The sequence below is a fragment of the Seriola aureovittata genome, chromosome 24 (assembly GCF_021018895.1).
Source record: "Seriola aureovittata isolate HTS-2021-v1 ecotype China chromosome 24, ASM2101889v1, whole genome shotgun sequence".
NCBI classification, from domain to species: domain Eukaryota; kingdom Metazoa; phylum Chordata; class Actinopteri; order Carangiformes; family Carangidae; genus Seriola; species Seriola aureovittata.
In genome coordinates this window covers 4,765,571-4,793,528 of record NC_079387.1, presented here as the reverse complement: position 1 = coordinate 4,793,528, position 27,958 = coordinate 4,765,571, and the positions used below count along the sequence as shown (strand labels likewise).

The window sequence follows — 27,958 nt, the reverse complement described above, 5'->3', positions numbered from 1 at the left end:
AGGTTGTAATGATGGGAAATGTGTAAGACAGGCAGACAAGAAATACACACTGAATGTCATAAGCTTTTTGTTGAGAGGAAGGGGATTTAAAAATGTAGGATTTGCAAATGTATCCAAAGTAGTATGGTTGTGTTCTAGCGAAACCTTAAACAAAACTCTTTGTTCACCCTGTTTTGTGTTGCTCATTCATTCCTGGTATTACTGGCTATGAATCGGGTGCTTTTCTCTCCGTTGGAAACACTTTGTAGGCTTTCTACTATCGCTTTGTTGTGGTCTGAGGGAGGAGGAGGAAGAGGTGGGGGACATAAGATGCAAATGACAATGTGTCAGAGCACTTTATTGCCAATCATAGAGAAATTATTGCTCCATGAGTATTTTACGCAACATCTGAAGAGGCTCCTTGATGATCCAGAGAAGAAAAGTAGCTCTGACTAAAATGTACATGCACTGTAGTTATTCAGTCACTGACAATTAAACATTTTGAATGCTGTGGTTAATATTTGTAGATCAATTATATAGCTGCTCTTATTAAAATTAGCTTATTATTTTCAAAAGAAAAAACTGTAAGTGTAAGCATACCCTTAAGTACTTTGCATAAGCTTTAACATCACTAAATGTCTAAAAACATTCTGTTCAATCTGTGAAAACTGTCAAGGTCTTATTTTCGTTATCAGTTTTGATATGTACATGCTACATGAAGACTGTGATGATAGGTGGCATATTTATTCACAGAGAAGTGGCGCCCTCGTGTGGGCAGTATGTAGTACTGCACAAATCCGGCTCGGAGTACTATTGTACAGATTCGACTTTGAATTTAAATTCTGATTAACACAATTTAAACTGGAAGTGCACACAGGTTTTTATCAGTGAGGTCCAAACTGTTATGAAACCATGCATATTTCCAGGATATCTATCTTCTGATACAGTGCCAATAATCCACTCCTATTGGAAGCTTGTTTTACAACCTACACACAGGTGATATGAATTTAACTAATTATGTGACGAATATACCTTTGAAGATATAAGTCCATGCTAGATAACATGTTTACAAAAAAAGAGGAAAGAAAGAAAGTTTAGATCTTGGTGAAGATAGAGGCTGAAACGTGCAGGGACGTAACTTGCGCACCGATGAGGTCATGTGTTAAGCTAGGGGCGCGAGAGCAAGTAGCAAAGGGTACGTTTTGGTTTAAAGAGTCAGACCGTTGGACAAATATCTTAATATAAGGCAATGATTTATTTGAGAATATTAACTGTGTAAGTTTTCAGAGGCAGACTTTAACCAAATGAATGTGGCTATGGAAGTGGAGAACCAAAACGCGGTGAGTGAACTGCCCTTACCGTTTTGCTAGCTTATCCTTTAGCTTATTTTTTAGCTAGCAAAACCATGTTGTGGTAATAAATAACGTCAATCGGTGTTTAAAAGTAATTAAGTACATTTATTTAAGTACTTTACTTGAGTACAATTTTGAGGTACTTGTGTTTTTCTTGAGTAAGGTATTCTGAAATGGCCATTCTGCATAATGTGTACTTTTACTTTTGCTACTTTATGTTTAGATGCTAATAGTTATACAGTTTTACTTTTGTTCGAGTTTGATTTGTAACAGAGTATTTTTACACTGTGTCACTACTTTCATTGAAGTAAGAGCTTTGAATACTTCCTCCGCCCCTGAAAGTTACTTAATCACTGTTACACTTCATGGTAAGATTAGTTCATCATACATTATGAGCCCCTTTCCTCCCCCAAACTCAGTTCCATTTACTTAGATCAACCGAGCTAGAAAATGCTAACTTGTGTAACTTGTAAGTGGTTCTTAGATATTAAAGTTATAAAAGTTGGAAATGTATTTAAAAGAGCTAGGAGGCGAACTAATGAGTGATGCTTGGTGGTTATTAAGTCATTCACCTATGGTTTAATTTTACAAAATAGTTTGGAGCTTATTGGACTTTATTCATGGAATTGGCAAGGTTATGTCAGAGCTAGATTGCAAAAAAGCTAATGTTGCAGTTATATTACATCTGCAGTTTTACTCACCAAAATCTGTGGAGTTAAACGAAGGTTCACCATTGTATGCCACCCTTTGTCATATTAATCACTGTCAAAAATAGTGTACAGAAATGAACAGTTAGCAGTTATATGCCACCACACCTTGAAGAAATCGTTAACTTTGACCATGTCCCGTTGCGTTGTAGTTTGCTAGCCAGATGAACTAAAGAGAATTTTTAAGTAGATGTTGTTGAGTAGGAATGGATGATGCTGCTGTGCTTGTAATTTATTTTGATCTGGTAACATATAATAGCAGAAGTAAGTGTCCTTATATCCAAACCCAAAAATGTCTTACTCCTCAAGTACGAAATCCCAGTACCCATCTACTTCCTTGTTGGGAAGAGGTGTTTTCTCACATCACTCACCAGATCCAGTCTGAGTATAGTCAGTGTTTATTTGCCAACAAAGTGATTAGACCTTAGTGTCTTATTATTATTATTTTTTTTTTCAAGTTCACATTCACCTGCAGCAGCTCCTCCACTCCTGATGAGTTACCTCCAGAAAACCATGCTGACGGCAATACTCACCGCACTGACAGCCCGACCCACCACACCTTCCACCTCGGCACTGTTATCCCCAATCGTATTTTTGTTGGGGGGCTTGACTACAAGGTGAGAGCTGCAAATTTGCACCTGCAAAGTGTCTGTTTGGGCTTGTCTTACTGTAGAAAGGTAGACACTAGAGAGCAGCAAATCATATAAATAAGCTAAGGTCAGGATGACAGAGTGGCCGGAGAATAAACAGAATTCACAGGAGGCCTACTTTTAGTCAGCAATAACACCAAATTCCTCCAGAAATAGATTTTAGACTGTTAATATGTAAAACAATCAACTCTCTATTGTTCAGATGCAGCCTGAATGATAGTCGATTTTCCAATATTTACTGTTCAATTTGTCTAAAATGTGCAGTGAGGTGCACCCAAAAAAGAACCTGTATAACTATCACAGATGCCTCCTGATGCTTATTGGTGCACACAAGTAGTGTTGGCTATTATAAATGATCTGAAGTGATTTGAAATTGTATGTGTGTGGTGTTTGTGTTAATGAAGGTTAATGAGAGCGACCTGCGACATTTCTTCTCTCAACATGGTGTAGTGAAAGAGGTGAAGATTATAACAGATCGTTTAGGAGTGTCAAAAGGGTGAGTTGATTCATTCCTGTCATATACAGACATTGACTGATAAATAATACATGCAGCCATGGTTTTCTGTCCATTGACTCTGATCATTATTCACAGATTTACTGTTAGCCAGCTGAAACATAGTTTGTCTTGATTCTACCTCTTTGGACAGATATGGGTTTGTTACATTTGAGACCGAAGAAGATGCAATGAAAATCCTTCATAACGTAAGTACAACAAGCCATAAAAGTATCTTAAGTACATATAATAATGTAGTCTATCTAGCACACTTCGACTTTTAATATGACTGCTGTTCTCTCAAATACTCATATTAAAGGCAAATGGAATCTGTTTCAAAGACAAGAGGCTCAGCATCGGTCAGGCTGTCCGAAAGCAGCAAGCCTCAGGACAAAGTAAGTCAACAATCTGATACTGAAGCACCTTTTGACAAATGGTTGAATTATTTTCATTCAGTTTAGTTTCTAGCCATTTCCCTGATCACACAGTGGCACTACCAAGCTGCAACGTATCACTTTTACCTCACCAGTTTGATAAAATTCACTCACGGTTTATGATGGCCTGCAAAGTGATTTTGGTACAATTCCAAAATGCCAAGGTACCTTTTTACTGATACAGCAAAAAAATGAATGGAAATGCTTCTTCATCAGAACCACAACAAGAACCCTGGATTGAATAATTAAGTCAATTTTTAAAGCTCACCAAATACTGGCCTCTCCAGTTGTTCCCGACCCGTAAGTTGACATATTTGTTTTTGAAATGCTCAGTAAATGACATGGGTTTATGTTTATATTGTGTGGTTTCCTACTTTTCCCAGTTAAAAGTGTCCATGTGGCCAGCCCTGACCCTGCAATGCCTCTGCCAATGTCCTGTGGGTCCCTCTCCTTGACCACATCCACAGGCTATCCCTACACCTACCACAACGGAGTGGCCTACTTCCACTGCCCCAACATGAACCCTCCTGCCCACCACTGGCCTGTCAGTTCTCTCTATATCACACCCAAATAACACTTGACTTAAATAGAAATATTAAAGGACTGTTCATTTAAAAATATGCATGTCATTTGAATACATCATAATACTCTGTCCCACTCTGCAAGTTTTCTCTAAACTCAGCATTAATTGCTTTAATTTCATGACACTGGTAAGGTTATATTTGTATAATCATCCAGTAGCTTAATAGAAGTAGTACTAATAAGAAGTTTAGCAATACACAATAGAAATTAGCCGGTATAACATAACTGCAGTAAACATAGACATAAGAAACTAAAGACTTGAACTACCAGATCCTGCGCACTACATAGGAAATGTCTGATGTAAGTATTCTTCTTCTCTTGCAGCCTTCTCCTCCAGTGATACTCCCTCAGTCTCAGCCTGTCTACCAGCAACCAGCCTATCACCACAACCAGGTCAGCTAAGCCCATTTAGTGATCTATTGATCTCTCACCATGTCGCCATTTACCAAGTACAGCAGGGGTTTGAACTTTATTTAACAGTCTCCTTTTTTTCTGCCTCCCCAGTGTGTCCCAAACCAGTATCAGTGGACCGTCGCCCAGGTAAGCAAAATAAAGCCGTACCTTCTTTTTTGTTCTGGTGAACCCGTTGTTCACCTGTCGTCAATGTCTTGTTGTCCAGTCGCCGATCCCCTCCAGTCCAGTCATGTACTCCCAGCAGCCAGAACATCTGTACCAGCCCGTTGATGGAAGCTGTGTCCAGCCTTCTCTGCCTGTCATGGAGGACCCGACAACAGAGGTACATCACCAACAAAAATAAAAATATAAAAACAGACATGAAAGGACGACTGTGATTCTGCTCCCATGGTAATTCTTTGGTGAAAGATTTGCTCTTTTAACTTATTGGAAGACAAACGGTTTATTGGTGGAGAGACATCTGTTGAGCTCATGGTTAAATGTTGTAGCATTTGTATGATTTTAACAAGCTAGATCCTGTTCAGATTGGATGTGTAATAGTGTACATTTTAAATAAAATAAAATGTTTCAGTTTGATTCTACTGGTTTTCTGAGTGTTTAGTAAACTTGTTCTGAACTGGAGCTGATTTCGGCCTGTTCTACTTCTGCAGTTTGTAGAGCCCACAGTGCAGCAGCTCTACCAAGTGTATCCTCAGAGAACAGAAGGAATGGCACCCATTGTTCTGCCACACGACCCTGGAAAGGTAAAAGGCACTTTTTACTATATATAACTAAGCTGTGCATAGAGGGGAAACGCTGCAAAACCACATGTTGTGATTGTTCAATGTTAATGACAAGTGTGTCTGACTGCCTGTATTCTGGACTGGACCACTGTTTCTCTTCTAGTATTCCTTTTCTGTTTGTGCAAACCTTCACTGAGTCTTAATGTCACCTTTTTTCTCTACAGAATCTGATGTTTCCACACTCGCGGATCCAACTGAAGCAGAAGTACCACAGACACGTCCACCACAAAGACTATCACTACCTGCCAGAAGCAACAGAGCCACCAGACGTCTCCATGTTTCACACCACCCATCCTCTCATGTAGGCTAAATCCCACAGAGCACCACAACCCGTCATGTCAGTTGCTCTTCCTCCTCCATGGAATTAACATATATAATCTATCGACTGTTTAACCCATGCCTTACAACACCAAACAAAGCCAAGGTAAGCTCACACCTTGTAGGCCTTACTAGACTGGCAGCACCCAGATCTGTTTCTGTTTCTGATGGTTTAATACAGTATCTTTGCTTTTCCCAAAAATATCAGTTAAATTTGATTGTGAAAAGCTGAAAACTAAATAGCTTATGCCACCAAAAAAATCTTTTTTTTAATTAAATTTATAATAGCTGTAAACCTTACCAATGTACAATATTGAGCAGATACCTTTTTTAAAAACTGGGTAGAAAATTTCTAATTATATTATATACATTTTCTATTATTTACATAAACTAAACAAAAAAACATCTGTGAACAGTACTTTAAAGCTCAGATCTACAGACTTTCCAATTTGATTTAGCATAACTTGAAACCTTGTTTTGTCCTTTTCATTGCATTAGTGTGATAGCAGAAAACTCCTAACTACATATACACAAGCACAATGATGTAGCTGAGAAAATCTTTTTTTTTTTCTTACCATGTCAGTTCTTTCTCTTATTTTATTGTATAAAGGAGCTATGTAATGCGTCCTCTGGATATTTGGAAGGCAACAATGTTTATTTAACATGAGAGTATATGTTCAATGAGTCAATCCTAACAGTATTTGGATGCTCTGGATGAGCCTCTGTTTGGCTTCATCAGTGTTGGGACATCTCAGGATCCACTGTATAATTGGTCCTCAGCTAATTAATGTTAGAGCAGCGCTTAAAAACATTGTTTTTTCGGTTTGATGATGTGAGGAAATTTGTCTGCAGTATTGTTACATGACTGGCCTGTATTTGTTTGAAACCAACTCTTAATTGGTTTTATAATATAAAACCAGCAATAAGAAGGTGTATTGTTGAAATAGTACAGACGTACAGCAACAGCAACATGACAATTTAGTATAGTCTATATAAAGTAGGCTGTTAGGTTGTTAGCTGTATGTTAGCAGTTTTGTTTTTCAGGAATCATAAATATTGATTATAATTGGAAATATAGATATTGAAGTTTGGCAGACAAAACTATGTAAGAAGCATTAAACACATTTGAGCAGGTTATGATATTTAAGCATGCAGAGACAGATTTGTAAGCACATAAAATGTTTCGAGTAACTTAATCAATTTAGTGTACTGCTGACATTTGCATTGTGCTCAATGTCATTTGTCAGTGTAAATTAGTTCACTTACTTTAAATGTGTTACAAAGTTGTTGTGCTCATGTTCTGGAATCTCAGGTTGTGTTGTTGAGTTCAAACGGGCTGTTTCCAAATGTTACACAAGCCTGCCTTTAATTGAATATAAAGTATATTCAATTTAAATGATGAATGTTACTGTAAACTATTTCCCATACACATTTTATTGCAAAACCTTTACTCTATTCACTAGTTCTCACTCCTAGAAATTCCCCTGTCATTTAGATTTATGTGTGCCTATAATTCAGGTCAAATGTACCCTAAAGTCTTTTTACACCTGCAGGAATACACTTGAAATTTTCAGTGTGCTTTTATGACATTACTATTTGTCTTATTGAATTTAACTACATTTTGTCTTGGGGCATTTTTCTGCTATTGGAAGCAGAAGGCTTTTTGTATAACCAAATAATAGCCTAATCTAAAATATTTTTGTGATTTGTTTACGCTCTGTTGAAGAGATATATCTATGTAGTACATATTGAGCTCTGTATATTGGTGGTATCATATGATCATCAATCACGTTTTGTTTTACAGACATTATTTTTGTTTCCAGTTCTTGAATGGAAATAAATGTTTCCCTTGGTGTAGTGGCTGTGTTTTGCATTCACATGCAACAGTTCTTTATTAGTGATTGATTGGCTTTATGTTAGTGAATGGAAACCAGAGGCTGCCAGGAAGGGAAGAAAATACATATAACTATTTTAAGGAGTACTCAAGTGATGTAGTCTTGCATTTCCAGAAGGTTGGAAGACTCAGATTTAAAAAGAATGGTCAAAATCAAGCCAGCAGAGGCTGGGATACCCTGAACTGTATGGGTCATACTCCAGAAATGCTGAATACTACTTCTCCCATAATGCAACTCCATTAACAAAAATCAATCTAACTTAATGTTCACTAGTTAAATCTACCTTTTTTCTTCTTTTTATTTTTCCCTTCTCTCTCGCTCCCTATTGACCAGGTGTCACCCCGTGTCACTTCCTGTTACTACATGTCCTGTGTGTATATACAGTATAACAGAAACACTGCAACACTGATCAACAGTGCTGCAGTTTTATTAGGTCACCATTGCTCTTCCATGTTTTACCATCTTCTGATGCAGATAGATTTGTTTATAGGATAAAGTGTAACCCTTATCATAATGATCTGAAGCAGTAGAAACACTGAGATGTATTTATGTGGGCATCCAATGGTATAACGAGTCGGGGGCAGTATTGGACCAGACCCTTGGCTTTGATGAATCAGGGTTTTTTATCTATATGAATGGCATCAAAATCTTGGCAGGGTAGCAAAAGCACCAAATGCCTGCTCATTAGAATGACAAAAGACTGAATCTCATGACCTTGGATTGAGGTTTATAAAACAGCACTGTGTCTCTGTGTCAGCTGTCTGTGCATGATGAGCTTGATACTGTTTCGAGTAACTTTTCATATTTTATGGAGTTTTACCTTTCTTTAAAGCAGAAATAGTTTTGAGAAAATTGAGAGTAACCTTTCGTATGTGTGTAATAGTGGACTGTAATGCGCAGCATTATTCCAAAAGCTTCCACATCAAAAACCTGTACCTCAACGACTAAAAATTTAAATTAAAATAGGCTGCTTATTGACATGCAAATATATATATAACTAATTTTAATTTCAATTTCGCAAATGTCCTTCATAAAGCTTGCTGCAATTTCAGCAATCCAAACATGTATCATGCTCATTTTTTGCCAGATATCACAGAAAAATCTATTTCTTGTCGCATCCTCAGTAGCTTCTGGGCCCCCTGAAAACACCTCACTTGGAGCCCAGAAACAGCAAATAAAGTTATGTTCAAGGGCCCTTGTCCACCTTGCAAGTACAGCAGGTGTAGTGAAGGGAAAGCAATCCGCACCACTTCAGTCTCTCAGCTTGCTAGTAAGCAAGTTTAGCCATTAATTTATTACTAATCGTTGAACTCTTTAAGGTGATGAAATGCGTGGTCTGTTTACAGTGCATTTGCCTGCTACTGTATATTATGTAATTACTTCAGGCCCACCTGATCAAGAGAAATTAAAGTACAAAATAACGGTAGCTTGGGCTCTAAATGCTTTGGTACAAGGCATAAAAATACACATTGAATAATAGCAGTGATTGGTGTGTTTCTGTGAGCGAACACAAGCTAGCAAGTCTCTGCAGAGCTTTGAGCTAATTGCTAGTCAGCAAGCTTACATGCTCACAACTGCATTGCTCATGCTGATGTTAATGTTGTCAGTGTTAAAGCATGTATAATGAAATTGCTAAGTTAGTTAGTGCTTAAGGCGGATGGAAATGTCATTATTTGGTCATCAATGATAATTTTTCCTTATGGTGCAAGGAAAGTTAGGATCAAAATTCATCCTGCGAGAAACATGAATGTTTACTAAATTTCATTGCACTCAACCTAATAGTTGTAGCGACATTCAGCCTGGACCAGTGGTCGACTGGTTCTTTTATGCTAGTCACATATCTTGCAAAAAAATTGAACACCAAGAGTATGACACATTATTATCTGAGATTCACTGTAGTAAATATGGATAAAAGTGCTTAAAATACAAGCAGCCTGAGGGATAAATTAATTTATCTTTTCATCTGAAATAATCCTGTATGGTTTAATAATAATTTGTGGGAGCGGTCGAGGCACGTTCTGGCCCTGGCATATAGTGTTAGCAATCTTTTTGAGTGAAAAGGACACAAATGACGCCTGTTGTTTTGCTGATACTGTGAACAGTGCCCCCAGGGTCACTCTCACATTGTGGTGTTTTGATGAATAGTGATGAACATGGGGAAAACAGGACAACAATAACTCATCACACTTTGGTGCATCGCTATACATAACCAGATTTGTGTTATGAAACCTATTTGGATGACAATACTTTATGCTGTGCCATCACACAGTAACTATATAAAAGGACAGCGGTACAGAGAGCGTCTATTGAGCATCCATCTGGCCCCCACTAAAATAACAATGGGAAAGGTAAGCTAATTATATGTTGCTACTGAAAATACAGAATGGAAACATGTAAGCTTTGAGATGTTTTTAACAAAGTGGGAGTTAATAATTAATCAATGCAAATATTATATATATATATATATTTATATTATATATTTGCAGATCATATTCTACGAGGACAGAAATTTCCAGGGTCGGCACCATGAGTGCATGAGCGACTGTGCCGACCTGCACCCCTACTTCAACCGCTGCAACTCCATCCGGGTGGAGAGCGGCTGCTTCATGGTGTATGAGAGACCCAACTACCTGGGCCACCAGTACTTCCTTCGCAGGGGGGAATACTCCGACAACCAGCGCATGATCGGCATTAACGACTGCATCCGCTCCTGCCGCATGATTCCCATGGTAAGCCTCATCCAGCTGGTACAGAAAGAGTATGCAGGGATGGATGTCAACAGATATCAGGAGGTTTACATAAATATATTGAATGTAAATCTGTATGTATCAAACTAAACTTACACAACATTTGGGGAAAAAACTCAGTAATAGATGTCTGTAATGAACATGAAAAGTAGCTAATAGTATGCTTACCTTAAAGATTGTCAAAGTCTTAAAACTGAGAGACTTTTGGGACATAATCTTCAAAAACTCACGTTTGATTGAAATCCCCCAGAGTAAAAATATCATGAGCTGTGGTGGAAGATGAGCTTAGATCAGGCTGGTTAAACTCCGCCCATCTGGTACTCCATGAAGCTTAAACTGAAACTCTAGGCTGAGGTAGAACTTCTGGTCAAGACTACTTTTGCAAACCAGTCTTTGTATAACTGTGTCAGGGTTTTTGCGAGGTAAGTAGGACCCAAATGCAGCTAACACATGGGAGACGGGGCAGGCAGGTTTATTAAACAAAAATCCAAAAATGAACATGGCATGAACGTGACATGAACAGACGTGAACAAACCCGGAACTGAAAAGGGACGAACCGACACAGACAAAGGGAAGCACAAGGACTATATAGACAAGGGAGGCAAGGGTGATTGAACACAGGTGAAACACATTAGGGCGGGGCAGACAATCACAGACACAGGACCAAGACAGGAAGCAAAAACACTGACACACATGGAAACCAATTACAAAATAAAACAGGAAGTGCAAAAACTCCAAAACAAAACTAACAAAAAGTGTCTGCCATAGCAAACCATGACAAACTGTATGTGTTAACCTGCAAATAGTATTAGATAATTGGGTATTTACACTTAGGGACTATTCATGAATTTCACATGTTCACAATCACCCAAAAATACGACAGTACAACACAATAATGAAACAAAACTAAAACAGTTTGACTCATACATTTTGTTCTTTGTGCAGCATCGCGGTTCCTACAGAATAAGATTGTATGAGCGTCCAGATATGGCCGGCCAAATGCAGGAGGTGAGCGACGATTGCCCCAACGTCCAGGACCGCCTCCGTATGTCTGACATTAATTCATGCAATGTGGTCGACGGCCACTGGCTGCTGTACGACCAGCCCAACTACAAGGGGAGAACCTACTACCTGCGACCCGGTGAATACCGCAGATACAGCGACTGGGGCGGTGCCAGTCCAAGGATCGGCTCACTCAGGCGAATCACTGACTTCAACTAGAAGTCTTCTGAACCTTCTTCCTCTCTCTGTTCTCAATAAACATGCTGGGCTTAAACTGTGTGTATGCGCCTCTGTACTTATGTGTTTGTGTTTTAGTCCCTTTCCCCTAACGTGTGATCCACCCATGAAATAATAGTTTTATAATAATATTCTGGAAGGTTTTGTTTTACACTATTAGTCTAAACCCTCATGTACTGATTTCTCCACTTTCAAAGCACTGAACATCTCGAAGAGCCTCAATAAAACAGAAGCACATAGAACTATTGGATAGATTTATTGACAGTACTTTATTGGCTGTACTTCACATAAACAGTGTGCAAACATCAGATTTTCTCACATAGTGATGCGTCTGATGGATCCCACCCTGGGACTCATGCTTCCCCACTCATTGAACCTCCTGTATTCGCCAGGGCGCATCAGGTACTGGCGTCCCCTGTAATGGGGGTGTTCGTAGAAGATCCAGTAGCCGTCCATCACGTTGCAGGAGTAGATGTCATTGAAATGGAAGCGTTCGTACAGGGAGGGGCAGTCATCAGTCAGCTCCATCATCTGGCCTCCGAACTCTGGGCGCTCGTAGATCATCATTTTGTGAGAGCCTTGGTGCTGCATAAAAGATGAGGTCATATATTTGCCTCTAGAGCAGTGAAAAATATTAAAAGAAACTTTAAAAATGCCCAACTGAGGCTTACCATGGGGATCATACGGCAGGAGCGCACACAGTCGTTGAATCCCATCCAGCGCTGGTAGTCTGGATAGTCGCCCTTCCTCAGGAAGTACTGGTAGCCCATGTAGTTGGGTCTCTCATAGACCATCCAGTCACCGCTGTCCACTCTGATAGAGTTGCAGCGGCTGAAGTGGGAGTGCAGGTCAGAGCATTCGCTGCTGCACTCATAGGAGCGACCCTGGAAGTTCCTGTCCTCGTAGAAGATAATCTGGAAACATATCATTCGAGGGATGTTTGTAATTTTAGCTCATTGTTGGTTCAAATTAAGGAAAATATGCATGCTGTACCACCTAAAAAACATGCTTCCAGTTTCGGCTGAGTAATCCTCGCAGGTATGCAGAAGCACAAAAACCACAGAGCAAAAAAAGCAGCCTTACCTTGCCCATTGTGTCGGCTAACCTTGGTCACACTGTAGCAGCAACCGAGGGCTCCACGCTGCCTTTATAACCCATGGATGACCTGTGTCATTGTGATACAGAACAATGACTGGGCTCGTCAGCTTTTTCTGGCAGAACAACTTTTTTTGTTTTGCGTGGTCAACAAAGCAAATCAGCTTTTTTCCTTTCAGCAGAGGTTTACCCATTGAATTTGCTCTGGTTAGTGATAGAACACTCACTGAATGTACAAAGAAACTAAAAAATATGTATAGAATAATGTCAATAAATCTGGGACTTTAATGAACTTGTGTATTTATGACTTTTGCGGTTGACTTTGGACATAGACGATATAAGAGAGAAGTTCATTTATTTAGTTACAAAGTTAATTTCTCCATCTCCAGCTAACGTATATCTTTAGTATCTTAGTGCAACAGAACACATAATATTATACAACATGTGAAATCCCTCTTAATGCAGGTGATTGAGGCACTGGACATACTGTATGGCCAAGGCTGTAATGATTCCGTCATAACAGTGAGAATACAACCAAAGATGCGGGCCTTGGTTCGCATTCCTTTTTTATGTTTCATGACACATTTTGACTTGAACAGTGCAAATGTTCTTTTGAATATTCAACATGATGCCACTTTCCTGTCCTGTGAAGTGAACACAACCACTGCCTTTTCCTCTAAACACGGCAGCACCTTTTATAAGATTTACTAATCAGAGAATATTGTTTTCTTTATGTCAGCAACAACTTGTTTTACAGAGATTCTAGTTCTTTCAGTTTTGCTTTTGTTTGGCTTCAATCACCCATATTGTTGATATATTCTATGGACTAAGCTCTAGAATGTTATTTCAGTAGAGTCTGCACGTGACAGATTTTAAACTCAGAGCAGCGGCAGCTTCAAGTGTAAACGGCTATTAACAGCACGTGGATCAAGACATTTAATTGAAGTAAATTCTGTCTTGACAAATTTAACATATTATGTGGATTTTGTCTGGTTAAAACATCTGCAAACTAATCAGTGTAGTATATGTTCTGCAGTACACGTGGACGAATGATCGATGCCATCACATGCTTAAAAGCAGCATTGCCTAATGTAGACACAGGCACATGCAGTATGGGCCGATGCATGTCTTTTACACACTGTGCACTTAAAGTAAACTACCTTGTTAAACTGTATATAAATCTTTTATATTTTATATTACGCAGAAACCCCATACCTCATAGATGTATGGAGCAAAAACAGGTTAAAATGTCATAATTGGCCTTGTTTATATACTTTGTGTAATGTCTATAAATTGTCAGTTATATGGCATAATGTGTAGCTGTTACTGTGGTTGATGTTAACAGTAAAGTGTTAGTGCTGGTATTCAGTACAGTGGAAACTGTAGACGACATGGAGGCGGTGTTGTTGTTGTGTGATGGTCGTTATTATGAGGAACTCCCCGTTTTAATTGCTTTTCCCACTGTAATTACAACAGTGGAATTGGGTGCATGTAAACCTCTGCAAATATGAATGCAGCATTTTTAATTGCTTCAACAAAAATGTATGAAATATTGGTAAATGTAGGCATTTAAGTTACTTCATTTTCCTTACAATAGACATGTTGTAGTGCATATTTTGTACAGTTTCTGATTATTACCTGCAAAAATACTGAGCGGGGGGGGGGTTTAGTTTTACCTCAAATATAAAACAATATTCTCTGGGTGATGTATAGTTGTGTTTGTGATGTTATATATTCACATTTGGGGTTCTGTAAATTGGCTCTATACACTTTCACCCCATGTTTGTATTTGGATTTTAGCCAAGTTTCAGGAAAATAACCTCACGTTTAGTATTGCATGAGTGGATATATGGGAAACATGGACTAACTATATGTTTATCTATTCATGAAACTGAATACAACCAATTGGGCAAGTCAGTTATCGGAATTGTGTTCAGAAATAATTCACAAAGATATGCTGCAAATCATTTTATTGTGCGCGTCACACAGTAAAAGAGGTAAATTCATCGTGGCTGGATTGCACAGTACAACTGGAACTACATGCAAACAATGCACAAATCACAGTTTCAGGATAAAAACAAGGCTTTTTCTTTTTGCCTCTCACTTTGACAACTTGTTTATATTAATAAAACAAAGCATCTGCAAAACTTCTTAGCTAAATATAAGTCATGAGACAGTTAAGATTCTGTGATGCGTCTGATTGAGTTGAACCTCAGGTCATCACTGCTCATCTCTCTGAGGTTCCTGTACTCTCCTGGCCTCAGGTAAAACATCCTGCCCTCGAAGTTTGGCTGCTCGAACATCAGCCAGTAGCCTTCCATCACGTTGCAGGACTGCATGTCAGACATGTGATAATGATCCTGGATGGAGTCACAGTCATTAGTCAGTTCATGCATCTGGCCTTCGAAGTTTGGTCTCTCGTAGATCCTCAATTTAAAGGGTCCCTTGTGCTGTAAAAAGAACACGTAACAAATAGAATGAGATACATGAGAAAACTGTGGGAAAAAGTAGTGAAAATGAGAAACTCAGTATCAGTTTCATCTGAAAGTTTTCTCTATATCTCAAAAGTTATCCTGTTTAGGAATGTAGAGTATAGAAATGCAACTCATCGGTAGCTGCTTAACACTAAAAAATTTACTCCCTAGCTTGAATTAAATTTTCTCTCTGCTTCTAGTGTCTGTGATATGCATGTCTGAACACATCCAAGACACACTGTCTCTCTTCTCATCTCATTCTGGTGAGTCAAACCATGTACATATCTATCTATACTACAGTACATACTTTCTATATTTTGGTTGGCAATATCATACTCATATTTACCACAGGGACAATGCGGCAGGACTGAATGCAGTCATTGAAGCCGATGGTGTTCTGATACTCGGGATACTCTCCCGTGGTCAGGAGGTACTGCAGCCCAGTGTAGTTGGGCTGGTCATAGACCATGAAAGTCCCGCTCTCCACCCTGCAGGAGCTGCATCGACTCAGATGAGAGGCGATCTCAGAGCAGTCGCTGAGGCATTCATACGAGCGGCCCTGGAAGTTCCTCTCCTCGAAGAAGATGATCTAGAGAGAAAGACACAGATTGTGTTTGGGTCCAACGTTAGAAAAATCTCCAGAGCGAAACATACAAGAAAGTTCTATGTTTGTTGCAACAGTAACAGAAACAGTGTTGCATGGCAGATGTTATTTGCTGCAGTATTTTGGTACATAATATTATTGAGCTTGAGGCAGTATATGTATCAGTTAGTTTCTGTGTCCTGCACCCTTCATTACCTTTCCACTCATGGTCAAGCTATTTGATTTCTGTTGTTCATCTCACTGGTGCACTGCCTTTTATGCATCATGTGACATGAAAAGAATCTGCCCCCTCAATTGTATGAAATAACTGAGTCAGCTTATCAGCATGGAAGTCCCTACGGTTTTATACATCAAAGCTGTGAACACTGCAGTCAGTAGTGATTAAACAGTAGTGATGTGGATTTTACAATAACAAAGCAAATTCTAGTTAGTGCATTACTTTTGTTGTTTTGCGCCATCATTTTCATTATAGGACATCTGTTTCTAGAACCATATATAACAGATTGACACAGACATATGCAAGATTGAATCAAATACCTTGATTGAAAGATAAAATATGTAATTTTAGGAAGAGAATATAGGCCTAATACAATCCTCCTCTTGCAAATGAAAAGAAGATGCAATGAAACACACATTTCCTCTGGTCATTGCACTCAGGATTTCTGCTGCTACAGCCTCACTCTGCGTGGTATGACCTTATGGTGGCTAATGTAATAAAAACATTTTGATAGATACTGCTGTGTAGTCAGTTCCCTGACTTTAATGCTTCCATACTTCCTCCATTACTGGTAATTACCACCAAATGAACATCGCCCTGCTTTTAGGATCTGTATGCAAAGATCAGTATTTATAGTGTTCTCTTTGTCTGCTTAAATATCACCCTTGCCCAATATTTTAATGACCCCAGATCTTTTCTCTTGTGTCACCATGAAGCCAAAATTTCCCATTTTACAAAGTCTAATGTGGGTCACTATGCCCAACAGCTGACAATATTCTACTGTGGAAACTCACAAGCTTCCCTCTGGACATAACGTTAACTTCGTACACAGGGTTCTCATAATCGAACGTGCAGTTTGCTGAGTACGTTCATGTTCTGAAGGAGTTTCAAGCTTTTAATTTTAAAAACCCCATCGCCTTTCCTTTAGCACTACCCTCAGGGCAAACGTAGCATTTTTAGCTCCACTAACTGGTAAGACTACAGAACCTGAAACCTCATCACTATGTTGTTGTTACATTTACTAGTGGTTCCAGTGAAGTGCTGTCCATCTCCAGCGACACTAAGTATTGGCACTGGAGATTGAACCAGAATCCGACTATGATACAGAATAATGATATTTACTCCTTAAAAGACAAAACGGTATCTTATTATTCTTGTCTTTTTAGTTTTGGCAAAGGAGAAATGCACCCAAATATCTATTATTATTATATTATGATTAATATATTATGGCATATTGTCCACTGCAAAACTATGTACACAAAATGACTCTGTAGTGCTGTGATGTAATGGCTTGTAATGGATGTTTACAATGGACAGTCTTGGTAATACCCTCATGATGTTTTAGTGCTCACTTCACTTGGCTGCGAGTGACATACTACAACCAGTGTAGCAACAGCAGCAGCATTATGGAGCATCAGTACTATTGGATAGTTGGGGGGGGAATCGACTGCCAAAGTGCACAGAGCACAGTATGTACAATTTACTGGATGCACTAGTATTCCAGGCTATATAAGTCAATGGCTTTATTCAGGAATTAAAATGGTGCTGCAGTTGTACTCCACACAAAGAAAAGCAAAAGAGATACTTCGAAATATGGTTTATTTGTGACCCACAGTTTCTCATAATGAATGGCAATCAGCACACATCCATGATGCGTCTGATGGAGCTGATCCTCGTCATGTTGCTCATTCCCATCTCCCGGAGGTTCCTGTACTCTCCCGGCCTCACGTAGGTCATGCGTCCTCTGTAGTTGGGCTGCTCAAACATCAGCCAGTGGCCGTCCATCACATTGCAGGACTGGCAGTCGGACATGTAAAAGCGCTCCTGGAGAGACTCGCAGTCGTCCATCAGCTCGTGCATCTGGCCTGTGAAGTTCTCCCTCTCATAGATCCTCATCCTGAACTGTCCCCTGTGCTGTTGGAGGAAGACGAGACATTATAGCACACACATTTTCTAGACCACCTCTCTTGTTCTGGAACAAAAATGGTTTGGCCAAAGAAGGCAGGGTCCTCCAATCTATCACAGGAAATTTAAGGTTTCCATTTTATAAAAGAACCAAGAATGTAACAAGAAATCCAGGCCCATCAGAACTCCACAAAGGCCACGAATGTCTAATTCAAACCCAGTGTCTTGGAAGAGGAGACTAACAACCAACCAGACTGTGATAGCAAGTTGTACACAAATGTCTTACCATTGGGACCATGCGACAGGAGCGAATGGTATCCATCATAGCCATGCCCATCATTCCCATCATGCTCCCCATGCGCTGAAAGTCAGAATACTCCCCTCTCCTCAAGAAGACCTGATTACCCATGTAGCTGGGGCGGTCGTACACCACAAAGCACCCGTTGTCCACCCTGCAGGAGTTGCAGCGGTTCAGGTGCATGTGGATGTCAGAGCAGTCGCTGTTGCACTCATAGGAACGACCCTGGAAGTTCCTCTCCTCGTAGAAAATAATCTGCAGCAAAAAACATACAGGAAATGTACAATTGTTAGACGTCAATATCCCACAATGAGACTCTTGTAAGATTTATTACTTGGATGGAAAAGGCTTTCTGTTACAATGCAGTTTCACAACAGTTTGCATCATACTGTATTTTTTTTTTTAACATTATACAAATATATGATGAATATTACCCTGCCCATGTTGACGGTTTTAGGTTTTACAAACGCTGCCAACCCAGCGTCACGTTTATATAGACTATCAGCAGCAGACTACCTTGCACACCTTTGTGTGAAACATCATGACTCATCATGAGGTTCACGTGGGCATGCATTCATTTTTTTCTTTTTACAACACACCTCAATAGTCATTATTGTATGTTGAATGCATTACAGGGAGGTCATGTCAGGTCATGGAAAAAGCCAAATGTTCTTGAAATGACGTATTATTAATTGCAATTTTCGAATGATACAAGGCCAAAAACGTTGTTGTTCTGTGGATTCTACAGTGTTTCTCGCAATTTGTTGAATGCCGTTAGTGTTATGACAAAGTTCACTCTTATCTTTAGATCTGATATTCTCACCATGTAGATTTTTACAGAAGGCTTTTTTGCAGAGTTAAAAATGTTGAAGTTGCTGGAAACAAGCATAGAACCCAATATTCAATCCTCAATAACTGTTGCAGATTCTGTCCCAGTAAAGTCTGCCCACTCTATACTGCTGCTCTGTGCCACAATATAGAGTGATGACTCAAAGGTTTCAGCACAAATCATGTGGAAACACGACGGCTGTGCAATGTATAAAAAGGGAAAAGGGTCGACGTTGAAACTGTACATCTGAGATCAGCTCACAAAAATCATGACCATGGGAAGGGTAAGTGAAACTTTCAAAAGATTTTTTAGTAAAAATTAATTTATGATGATATTTATTTATAATGTAGTGGACTTGGAAAACATCAAACAAGACATTGAGATATTTGTTTGAGGCACAGTTTACATTGTTGTTTGCAGATCATATTCTACGAGGACAGGAACTTCCAGGGTCGTTCCTATGAGACCAGCAGCGACTGCCCTGAGCTCACCTCCTACCTGAGCAGGTGTAACTCCTGCAGGGTGGAGAGCGGCCTCTTCATGGTCTATGAGAAGCCCAACTTCATGGGCCATCAGATGCTGGCTAGGAGGGGCGAGTATCCAGACAACCAGCGCCTGATGGGAACCAGTATGAGCGACTGCATCAGATCCTGTCGCATGATCCCCACGGTAGGTGGACGAGTTTGACACAAACAGTCGCAGTTACATAGTTGCAATTCTAGACAGAACTAGAAAGCTGCTTCACTGATGACAAAAACAACTAAAAAAAGACCTGCAGTAAATCTCTATCGCACTGCATTAGATTTAACACATTGACATTTCTATTGGTCAACAGTGCAAATGTGTAAGTTGAGCAAATGCAAAAAGGCAAACCATATCTGCAATAACATAAAATCGAGGGCCACTCCGCATTTTCCAGAGCTTTTGACCATATCTCGCATCCTTTTTCAGCAAATGGAACCTGCTCGTGTGTCATCACCGAGTGCCAGAGCACTGAACTTCAGTGACACGAACATGACACGAGCAGGTCCCATTCACTGAAGACTGCTAAAAGCTCCTGGAAAATTCAATTCAGAATTAGGTGCAAATGTTTCTGACATAAATTGTATTTGTGCAAGGCTGCTGCCAGCTCAAAATGGGTAGTGAAAGTACACTTATAAAAAAAATATATATATATAAAATATATAAAACGTGTAACAACATGATTAGTCTGTGATCATTTTTAGAATAATTTAGACTCTTTTCTGTTCTAGAATTTTTTTACTGCACCATTTCATAGATCGGACACCAAAGTGTGATTTTGATCCTATGGCAGTTTTACAGATGGTCTAGTTTTACCAAATAAATATTATATTTTATTTTATTTTAATATGCATTTTGCAGTCTCTCTTATGCCCAGATCACCAATAATTATCATGTTATCATTGCAGTTGTTTTCTCATGATAATTATCTCGAAACCATGAGATAATAATGCTTCCATACACCAGTCTCACAGTCATCTCCCCGCTGCTTCTTCATCCACAGCACAGGGGACCCTTCCGAATGAGGATCTATGAGAGGGAGAACTTCGGGGGCCAGATGCACGAGCTGATGGACAACGACTGCGACAACATGATGGATCGCTTCCGCATGTCCGACTGCCAGTCCTGCAACGTGATGGACGGCCACTGGCTGATGTTCGAGCAGCCCAACTACAGAGGCAGGATGCTGTACCTCAAGCCAGGAGAGTACAGGAACCTCCGGGAGATGGGGATGAACAACATGACCAGGTTCAGCTCCATCAGACGCATCATGGACTCCTGCTAATTCCAACTCTAAATGTACTTTGTGAAAAAATAAAGCAAAGCTGAAATCAAGTGTTTCTAATGTCCGCATGTCATTTTAGTGCAAAATAATAATTTTGCAGCCATTCACAACTTGCAATTTGAAATAGCATCCATAAGTGAAAATTTAGCCACTGTGTTTATGGAAGCTCTGACATTCAGGTATTTGAGTGAGGTGTGAAAAGCTTTTTCATTAAAAAAATCAAGCCCACAGGAGAAACAATAAGTCAACAGGAAGGTGGTAAAAGGGCTCATCATGTTATATCTCCCAGTATAAGGGCTCAACAGCTGACTCAAAGGAGTTTCCCCACAAGCACTTCAGCGTACCAGCAAGTTTTCAAAACAGTCACTGATTGCAACTCTGTGATTTAAACCAAATCTGTGTGAGCTGATGTTCATCATACTGTCCTGAATGATACACACACACAAAAAAAAAACTGTGCACAGGATCTGTAATGGGCTAAAACAGAAAAAACACTAGACAGGCTTGGGCATTAATGGCAGTGGATGGGGAAAATGTTTCAGGATGATACCAAACAGAGGTAGGGGGATACATTTTTTTTTAGTCTCTTCAGAGAGTTTTGTTTACTTTAAAAGACATGACTTTAAGAAGTTTATCTAGTCCAATTCTCTGTTTATAAAACCTTATAGCATTAGCATTATTTTAGCATTATATAATTAATGCTAAGAACTTCATTGGTGGACAAAAACCTACCCTGATGTTCGGCTCGCTGATGACTTCAGAATACATTGCATTGCTTCCAGGCTAATTAGCCTGTTAAAGTTAAAGGATTTGGAGCATCAAATTTGCTAATTGGCCATTACAAGCATATCATGATGCTCCGTTATTATGGATCCACTCTGTAGAGGAAGGAGAAAAAAATGTTTTCAACAAAAGCAAAGAAAACGGGCAAAATCCATGAGCTACAATTACCCAGGACTGCATGTTTACCCATTTACCAAAATGCCAAAGCACTTCTGCACCAAAACAAAAATGATGACGAGGATAAATACAGTGTGTCTTGTGAGAGTTTGTCCATTCCATTCCTGAAATTGATAAATAAGCTTTTGGCAAATCTATAAGGGGAACTACTTTCTCTACACTTGTGTTATTTCTAGTCTTATGTCTCACATGAAACAGCTGTAACGGATGTCTCTAAATTCACAAAGAAAATCTCATTTAACTCAGCAAGTTAACTGCCTGGATGAAACCATAAGATGTATATATTTTTTTGTCAACTCAAAGTTCTTTCCATCACTGTCTGACACTGACCCCTCTGCCTTCACTGTTCCAGCATGTGTTTGATACAGAGTCATCATCAGACTGGAACAAAGGCAAATCAAACAGCACCAAGCCATTTTGCTGATATGTAAATCTCCCTCATTTGGGTATCAAAGACTTGCCACACTCTGCACATTTTGTTTATCGATAAATACTATGATGGGGCTGCAGGAAAGAATGAGGATTACAGTGCATCCAAATGGGGAAGGTGAGATAAAAGCTATTACAACCAGTATGATTTAAAAAAAACCTTTGTTCATTGAGTAAATATATGTCTAGTTTCGGAAAGTGCTCACATTTCTCAACTTTTTTCCACAGATCACATTCTTTGAGGAGACGAAATTCCAGGGTCGCTGCTACAACTGCAGCAGCGACTGTGCCGACCTGCACACGTACTTCAACCGCTGCAACTCCATCCGGGTGGAGAGCGGTGTGTGGGTGATCTATGAGAGGCCCAACTACAAGGGTTTCCAGTACATCCTCAGCCCTGGGGAGTACACCGACAACCAGCAGTGGATGGCCTTCAGTGACAGCGTCAAATCCTGCCGCGCCATTAAGAATGTAAGAGTCCTCACTCAGGTTTCCTCAGGAGTATTTTAGGTTACTGTATAGTCATAGAAAATATGTTGCAAAATATATGCGCTGAACAGAAAGATTGTAATGCACCAGGGCACAAGACCAAGTTTTGTGAACACTGTGAAGCCAACAGACTAAACATACAGGCAGCAGCAGCTTTTGCCAATAAATAAACCAAGCAACTGTTTAAAGGGAAGCTCAAAAAGATGCCAAAACTAGATAAAGTGAAGCATCTACGAGTCACAGAGCCAGATATGTTTCTCAGGTGTTGGTGTAGACCAAAACAGAGCTAAAAAAAGAGGGTGAATATTGGACTTACATTCACTCACTAATTAAACCAGTAAAAATCCTAGATGCACTTTTTTGGAACTGATCAAAATGTGTCCTGCGCACCAATGTAACGCCAGCTACCACTGAATATCTGATCAGATTTGTAGTCTTCTTTACTTCCTCTTTGATCAGTTCCTGCGAGGACAGTGTTTCTAATGTCAGATGATTGTATTCAAGCAAAGCTCTTTACAGCTGCTTGGTCATTCATGCATAGGTAAAGGTTTGTATTTCACAGTGAGGTATTGAAACAGCGAGTTCAGTCTCAGGAGAACACTCTTGTGTCTTTCAGGTGTATGGCAGTGCATGGAAGCTGAGGCTGTACGAGAGGCCAGACTTCGAAGGGCAGATGGTGGAGTGCTCCGACGACTGTCCCTCAGTGTACGACACCTACAAGCTGCGTGAGGCGTACTCCTGTGTGGTGACTGATGGTGTCTGGGTGTTCTACGACCTCCCCAACTACAGGGGGCACCAGTACCTCCTGGAGCGGGGCGAATACCGCCAGCATGGCGACTGGGGGGCGTCCTCGCCTGGCGTCGGCTCCTTCCGCAGGATCACAGAGTTCTAACTCTACCTCAGATTGAGCCTGAACCAGGAAGTGATTTGAGACCTTTTCAGATGCCTACACTGACACGACACAATCAATAAATGAGAAGCAAACTCTGACTGTGTTCTTATGGTTTTTCTGTAAATATATCACATGCTAGACAACTGGTTTGATTTACTGAGCCATGAATATGGAAGACTACAGCGTCTTTGGTAGATAAAGCCATTTTTTGAGATCGCAGTCTACTTATCTCAGAACATGAAATAGCAATAAGATAAAAACTGCAGTAAAAGACAAGGTTGAAGTAGTTGTGAGGAGATAAATTGAGATAACACATAAAAATTTTCTCTGGATAACTGCCTTACAAAATAAGGAGAGTAAGATTTTTATTCCAAACAAACACTATCGCACCTCAGTTCAATGATTTGTACAACTTCAACCAGAGAGAAAGGATGAATCAGAGCAATCTCGGGACCTCTACTGCTCCATGCATGATAGCATTAAAACAGAAATTAAAATGTGTCCCGTCACCTCTCAGAACATACAAAGCTGCACAATTCCCCAGAAGCCACCAGGAGCATTGTTCTTGGCAAAGAAAAAATTTGATATTGCTTGTGTTTTCATAAATATAAACACACTGCATATCTACTGTGATTCATTCAAATTAAAGGAAGTATGATGCTTGTCCACTTGAAATGAGTGGAACCACAATTGTTCCCTAAACCTAACCAAACCTTAGCCTTAGTGCTGTCAGCTCAGAGAATTTTTGCAGCAGTGATTTGTGAAGGATTTTTGAAGGCACGGACAAATGATGCCGTCCCGCTGAGAGGGGCATCAGGCGGTAAAACAGACGTGTGTTATCCTGCAGCGCAATTACAAACAATGTATTTTGTTTTGTCATTGAGAGGACTTGTTGCTTTTTTAATAGCAGTAAGTGGAACTTGAGTTTCCAGGTTCAGTGTTCAGTGTCCAGGTTCATGATTCATTATCACCTGTAAAGTCTCTAGTGCATTCCCGCTGTGTCACTGACTCAGCTCAAAGCATTTCATTTGTTTTTGTCAGCACGCTCTGCTGCATCCAGTGGCTTTGGGGCCGCTTTGCACTTTGCATTTGCATTGTTTAGGGAAACAGAATTGACTGCATCAGAACAATGTGGGACAAGCCTGGATAAATATTTGAATTGCTGATTGAATAATCCCCGCCACACAAAGCAAGCCATGTGCTGAGCTTTATTGTTCTTGTTGCGTACAAAGAGAATATTGGAGGTGGCTGCTTTAATGTTTCATATACCAAACGTTTATTGATATTAACGCACGTTTCACATTGTTGCCCATATTTAGTGCAACATATACAACTTATTCATATTTTTGATATAGATAATAATAAATATATGCAAACCATATGCGTATATATAATGAACATTACATAACATAACCTCCTGAGTCATCTCCTACGAGGACAGAAACTTCCAGGGTCGCTTCCACGAGTGCAACAATGACTCCAGCGAGCTGCACGTGCACTTCAGCCGCTGCAGCTCCATCAGAGTGGAGGGAGGATTCTGGGTAATCCATGAGAGACCAAACTACATGGGCTACCAGTATGTGCTGAGCCCTAGACAGTATCCAGACTACACAACATTCAACATGAAGCAACACCATGAAGACCATGAGATAGGTTGAAAGCTGTTGAAAAAAATGTATCTTGAGTTTTGAAGTCTTAGTTTTAGTGACTTTAATTTTATGCAAAAATGATTAGTGACTTAATAAAAAACAATGCTTGGTTGCAGCCCTGGTTGAGTCATATTGAAACATAATGGCTGACAGAAGAAAGCAATGTGGACACTTGTCAAGCTGCAGCTCCTCCACCTCTACCTCCACAGGAGTCTTGAAATATAATGTATTGTTCTACAAGACTTTTGTCTCTCCTTAACTCATTTTACCTCCTCTGATATATTATTAAAGAGAAGTATTTGTTGAGTGTATGCATGCTCCATTCAAAACATTGCGTTAGAAAACAACAATACAGTTTTTCCTCTATAGCCTTTCATCGTAACAGATGGTCAATGTCCTTGGATCTTCTATGAGCTTCCCACCTGCAGAGGGAACCAGTTCCTGCTGGAGAGGAGCGAGTACAGACGGTACTCTGAGTGGGGGGGCATGCAGCCCTCTGTAGGATCCGTCCACCGGGTTAAGGAACACTAACCATGTATTTTTTATAATACCTTACAGTATAACACCTTGCATACTGTACATCTTGAAATAAAGTCATAACACAAAAATAATATACTGTTGCTTATATGCATTTTTTGTTTTGTTTTGTTTTTTGGTCAGTTATTTGAACCTGTTTCATATGTTGAGTGTGTGAGTACATATATTCCAATGATCTGATGAGCTGATATTTTTTGAGCTTCGTTAACATATAACTCAAAAAAAGTTATATTTTTATAGACTAAGTGACACAGACATAAAACTAACTTTAAAAGGGTTACAGGAAACTAAATAAAATGCTTTAATAAAATGAATTATATATAATATAGACAAAGAAACAAATACAACAGAAATGATAATTACAATTATCCAGATGTACCATATATACTGTAAGATAATATTGTAACATAATACAAATGAACATTAACATGTGTATTGTATACAAAAAACAGTATTATGGCAAGAAATAGTAAAATTTCCACTAATTTCTAAGATAATAATAAAAGTGATATGGAAAGTAGTGTAAATGAAAAACTGAACTAACAGCAACATAACCACTTATAACACTATTCAATGCAATAATTTTGGCCCAGTCTTTTTCTAGAGTTTCTGCATCAACACATATAAAGGCCATGTACTGAAACAATTGCAGGGTCAGCTAATGTGCCAAAGTTAATGGAGAGCTCATTTGAATGACAATTGTTCCACTGGCGATGCATTTCATCAGGCCTCATATAAAAGTGAGCCACTGCTCATACAGTGTCAATGAGTGGCTTTAATTTGATTGGGTGAAGAGAAACATAAGGTGATTATGGAGCGCACGGGGAAAGTGAGTACTGTAATCCTGTATATATCTGTGTATATCTGTACAGTATAATAACACGTCACACTAACTGGTGGATTGTAAATGTTCATTAATATTCAGAGTGATGATCAGTGAGATGCTGTTGTTGCTCTTTGACAAAGCTGGATGGTTTATTAATTTTTCTTGTAATGATATGTAATCAAAACCTTAAAGCAGTAATTGGTTGTTTTGGCCACCTGGGGTCAGTGGAACTCACTGGAACCACCATATTTCCTATCAGTAATAATTATTGTACTCACCAAGTTAATTTATGAGATCTGGGAATGCAACAGACGGTAGAATAGGGCAAGAAACATGAGCAGTAAGACAATAAAATAGTTCAAATGGTAAAAACAAATAAAAAAGTTAGTTAATGGTAGAAATAGTAGTTGTCATGGAAGCAGATATCTGTATCGCCTTAGCCCAGACAGCTTCTTACTCAGACTCCTGCTTGCAGATCTTCTTCTATGAGGACAAAAACTTCCAGGGTCGTTACTATGAATGTAGCAGTGACTGTCCTGAGCTCAGCTCCCACTTCACCCGCTGTAACTCCATCCGGGTGGAGGGCGGGGCCTGGGTTATCTATGAGCGACCCCAGTACATGGGCTACCAGTATGTCCTCATGAGAGGAGAGTACCCCAACTACCAGACCTGGAACGGCTTCAATGACACCATCCGATCCTGTCGCCTTATCAGATATGTAAGTCCTGGGGCGGGTTAACATGACCTCACTGATTATATGTAAAATTGAAATAACTGGCCTGGCTTTGTTCAAAGTTCACAAAACATACCTGGCAGAACCTCTGAGCTCACCAGTTAACACATGTGTTGTTTAATGTTCAAGCCTTCCAGCAGGCACAGGATCCGCATCTACGAACGTCCAGATTTCAGCGGCCAGATGATTGAGTTTAGCGAAGACCTGCCCAACCTGCTGGACCGCTGGCAATACCGTGACGTCCAATCGGCCCACGTCCAGGACGGCACCTGGGTCTTTTACGAGCATCCAAATTACAGGGGGCGCCAGTACCTGCTGGAAAAGGGTGAATACAGACGACACGCAGAATGGGGGGCCCTTCATCCAACTGTGGGCTCCATTAGACGTATTGTGGACATGTAGACACACTTGAGACCACACCTTACTCCAAACAATCTCAAACCACTCATCCTCCAGAAACTGAACTTACCTGCAAATAAAAGCAGAGACACTGCAGCAGAATGGGTGTGATTTTTTTTCATGATAAAACAACAACAAATATGTGCAAATATAAGACATCCCATAGTAGATATTTGAACATGTTGTGATGGTGGAGCCTTATGGGATTCATCCTCAGGGGACC

General features: G+C 39.7%; 9 protein-coding genes across 17 annotated transcripts; 6 read left to right on the top strand and 3 right to left on the bottom strand.

Moving 5' to 3' along the window:
* Window positions 1–816: 816 nt before the first annotated feature.
* On the top strand, window positions 817–7,568 carry LOC130165220 (protein boule-like). Of its 3 annotated transcripts, none has more exons than XM_056370278.1 (12): window positions 817–975; window positions 1,267–1,319; window positions 2,497–2,655; window positions 3,093–3,184; window positions 3,336–3,390; window positions 3,501–3,576; window positions 3,999–4,159; window positions 4,522–4,590; window positions 4,702–4,737; window positions 4,817–4,933; window positions 5,262–5,354; window positions 5,558–7,568. In XM_056370278.1, exons 2-12 carry the CDS (start codon window positions 1,284–1,286, stop codon window positions 5,696–5,698), a joined length of 1,035 nt encoding a protein of 344 aa, XP_056226253.1. In that variant the 5' UTR covers window positions 817–975; window positions 1,267–1,283; the 3' UTR covers window positions 5,699–7,568. The 3 variants fall into 3 exon arrangements, with proteins under 3 accessions (XP_056226253.1, XP_056226251.1, XP_056226252.1); XM_056370276.1 differs by lacking the exon at window positions 817–975 and adding an exon at window positions 1,036–1,174; XM_056370277.1 differs by lacking the exon at window positions 817–975 and adding an exon at window positions 1,073–1,174 and having other exon boundaries at window positions 1,260–1,319.
* A 2,362-nt stretch (window positions 7,569–9,930) lies between these two features.
* On the top strand, window positions 9,931–11,605 carry LOC130165226 (gamma-crystallin M2-like). Its single transcript, XM_056370287.1, has 3 exons — window positions 9,931–9,954; window positions 10,093–10,335; window positions 11,299–11,605. The coding sequence occupies exons 1-3, from the start codon at window positions 9,946–9,948 to the stop codon at window positions 11,572–11,574; spliced, it is 528 nt and encodes a 175-aa protein (XP_056226262.1). The 5' UTR covers window positions 9,931–9,945; the 3' UTR covers window positions 11,575–11,605.
* Window positions 11,606–11,907: 302 nt separating this feature from the next.
* On the bottom strand, window positions 11,908–13,017 carry LOC130165225 (gamma-crystallin M2-like). 3 transcript variants are annotated; one of them, XM_056370285.1, is made up of 3 exons: window positions 13,009–13,017; window positions 12,264–12,506; window positions 11,908–12,177 (listed from the first exon to the last, which is right to left on the bottom strand). In XM_056370285.1, the coding sequence occupies exons 1-3, from the start codon at window positions 13,015–13,017 to the stop codon at window positions 11,908–11,910; spliced, it is 522 nt and encodes a 173-aa protein (XP_056226260.1). The 3 variants fall into 3 exon arrangements, with proteins under 3 accessions (XP_056226260.1, XP_056226259.1, XP_056226261.1); XM_056370284.1 differs by lacking the exon at window positions 13,009–13,017 and adding an exon at window positions 12,676–12,684; XM_056370286.1 differs by lacking the exon at window positions 13,009–13,017 and having other exon boundaries at window positions 12,264–12,533.
* Window positions 13,018–14,864: 1,847 nt separating this feature from the next.
* LOC130165223 (gamma-crystallin M3-like) lies at window positions 14,865–15,972 on the bottom strand. The gene is made up of 3 exons (XM_056370282.1): window positions 15,961–15,972; window positions 15,508–15,750; window positions 14,865–15,137 (listed from the first exon to the last, which is right to left on the bottom strand). The coding sequence occupies exons 1-3, from the start codon at window positions 15,970–15,972 to the stop codon at window positions 14,865–14,867; spliced, it is 528 nt and encodes a 175-aa protein (XP_056226257.1).
* Window positions 15,973–17,617: 1,645 nt separating this feature from the next.
* Window positions 17,618–18,628, bottom strand: LOC130165222 (gamma-crystallin M3-like). The gene is made up of 3 exons (XM_056370281.1): window positions 18,620–18,628; window positions 18,174–18,440; window positions 17,618–17,896 (listed from the first exon to the last, which is right to left on the bottom strand). Exons 1-3 carry the CDS (start codon window positions 18,626–18,628, stop codon window positions 17,618–17,620), a joined length of 555 nt encoding a protein of 184 aa, XP_056226256.1.
* A 654-nt stretch (window positions 18,629–19,282) lies between these two features.
* Window positions 19,283–20,821, top strand: LOC130165224 (gamma-crystallin M3-like). The gene is made up of 3 exons (XM_056370283.1): window positions 19,283–19,297; window positions 19,435–19,683; window positions 20,540–20,821. The coding sequence occupies exons 1-3, from the start codon at window positions 19,283–19,285 to the stop codon at window positions 20,819–20,821; spliced, it is 546 nt and encodes a 181-aa protein (XP_056226258.1).
* Window positions 20,822–22,319: 1,498 nt separating this feature from the next.
* LOC130165338 (gamma-crystallin M2-like) lies at window positions 22,320–23,654 on the top strand. Of its 4 annotated transcripts, none has more exons than XM_056370530.1 (3): window positions 22,320–22,328; window positions 22,439–22,667; window positions 23,296–23,654. In XM_056370530.1, exons 1-3 carry the CDS (start codon window positions 22,320–22,322, stop codon window positions 23,589–23,591), a joined length of 534 nt encoding a protein of 177 aa, XP_056226505.1. In that variant the 3' UTR covers window positions 23,592–23,654. The 4 variants fall into 4 exon arrangements, with proteins under 4 accessions (XP_056226505.1, XP_056226506.1, XP_056226508.1 ...); XM_056370531.1 differs by having other exon boundaries at window positions 22,439–22,681; window positions 23,316–23,654; XM_056370533.1 differs by having other exon boundaries at window positions 22,439–22,687; window positions 23,337–23,654.
* A 100-nt stretch (window positions 23,655–23,754) lies between these two features.
* Window positions 23,755–25,771, top strand: LOC130165642 (gamma-crystallin M2-like). Its single transcript, XM_056371088.1, has 3 exons — window positions 23,755–23,782; window positions 25,014–25,244; window positions 25,626–25,771. The coding sequence occupies exons 1-3, from the start codon at window positions 23,755–23,757 to the stop codon at window positions 25,769–25,771; spliced, it is 405 nt and encodes a 134-aa protein (XP_056227063.1).
* An 817-nt stretch (window positions 25,772–26,588) lies between these two features.
* On the top strand, window positions 26,589–27,738 carry LOC130165337 (gamma-crystallin M2-like). Of its 2 annotated transcripts, none has more exons than XM_056370529.1 (3): window positions 26,589–26,606; window positions 27,079–27,321; window positions 27,466–27,738. In XM_056370529.1, the coding sequence occupies exons 1-3, from the start codon at window positions 26,589–26,591 to the stop codon at window positions 27,736–27,738; spliced, it is 534 nt and encodes a 177-aa protein (XP_056226504.1). The 2 variants fall into 2 exon arrangements, with proteins under 2 accessions (XP_056226504.1, XP_056226503.1); XM_056370528.1 differs by lacking the exon at window positions 26,589–26,606 and adding an exon at window positions 26,707–26,742.
* Window positions 27,739–27,958: the final 220 nt, after the last annotated feature.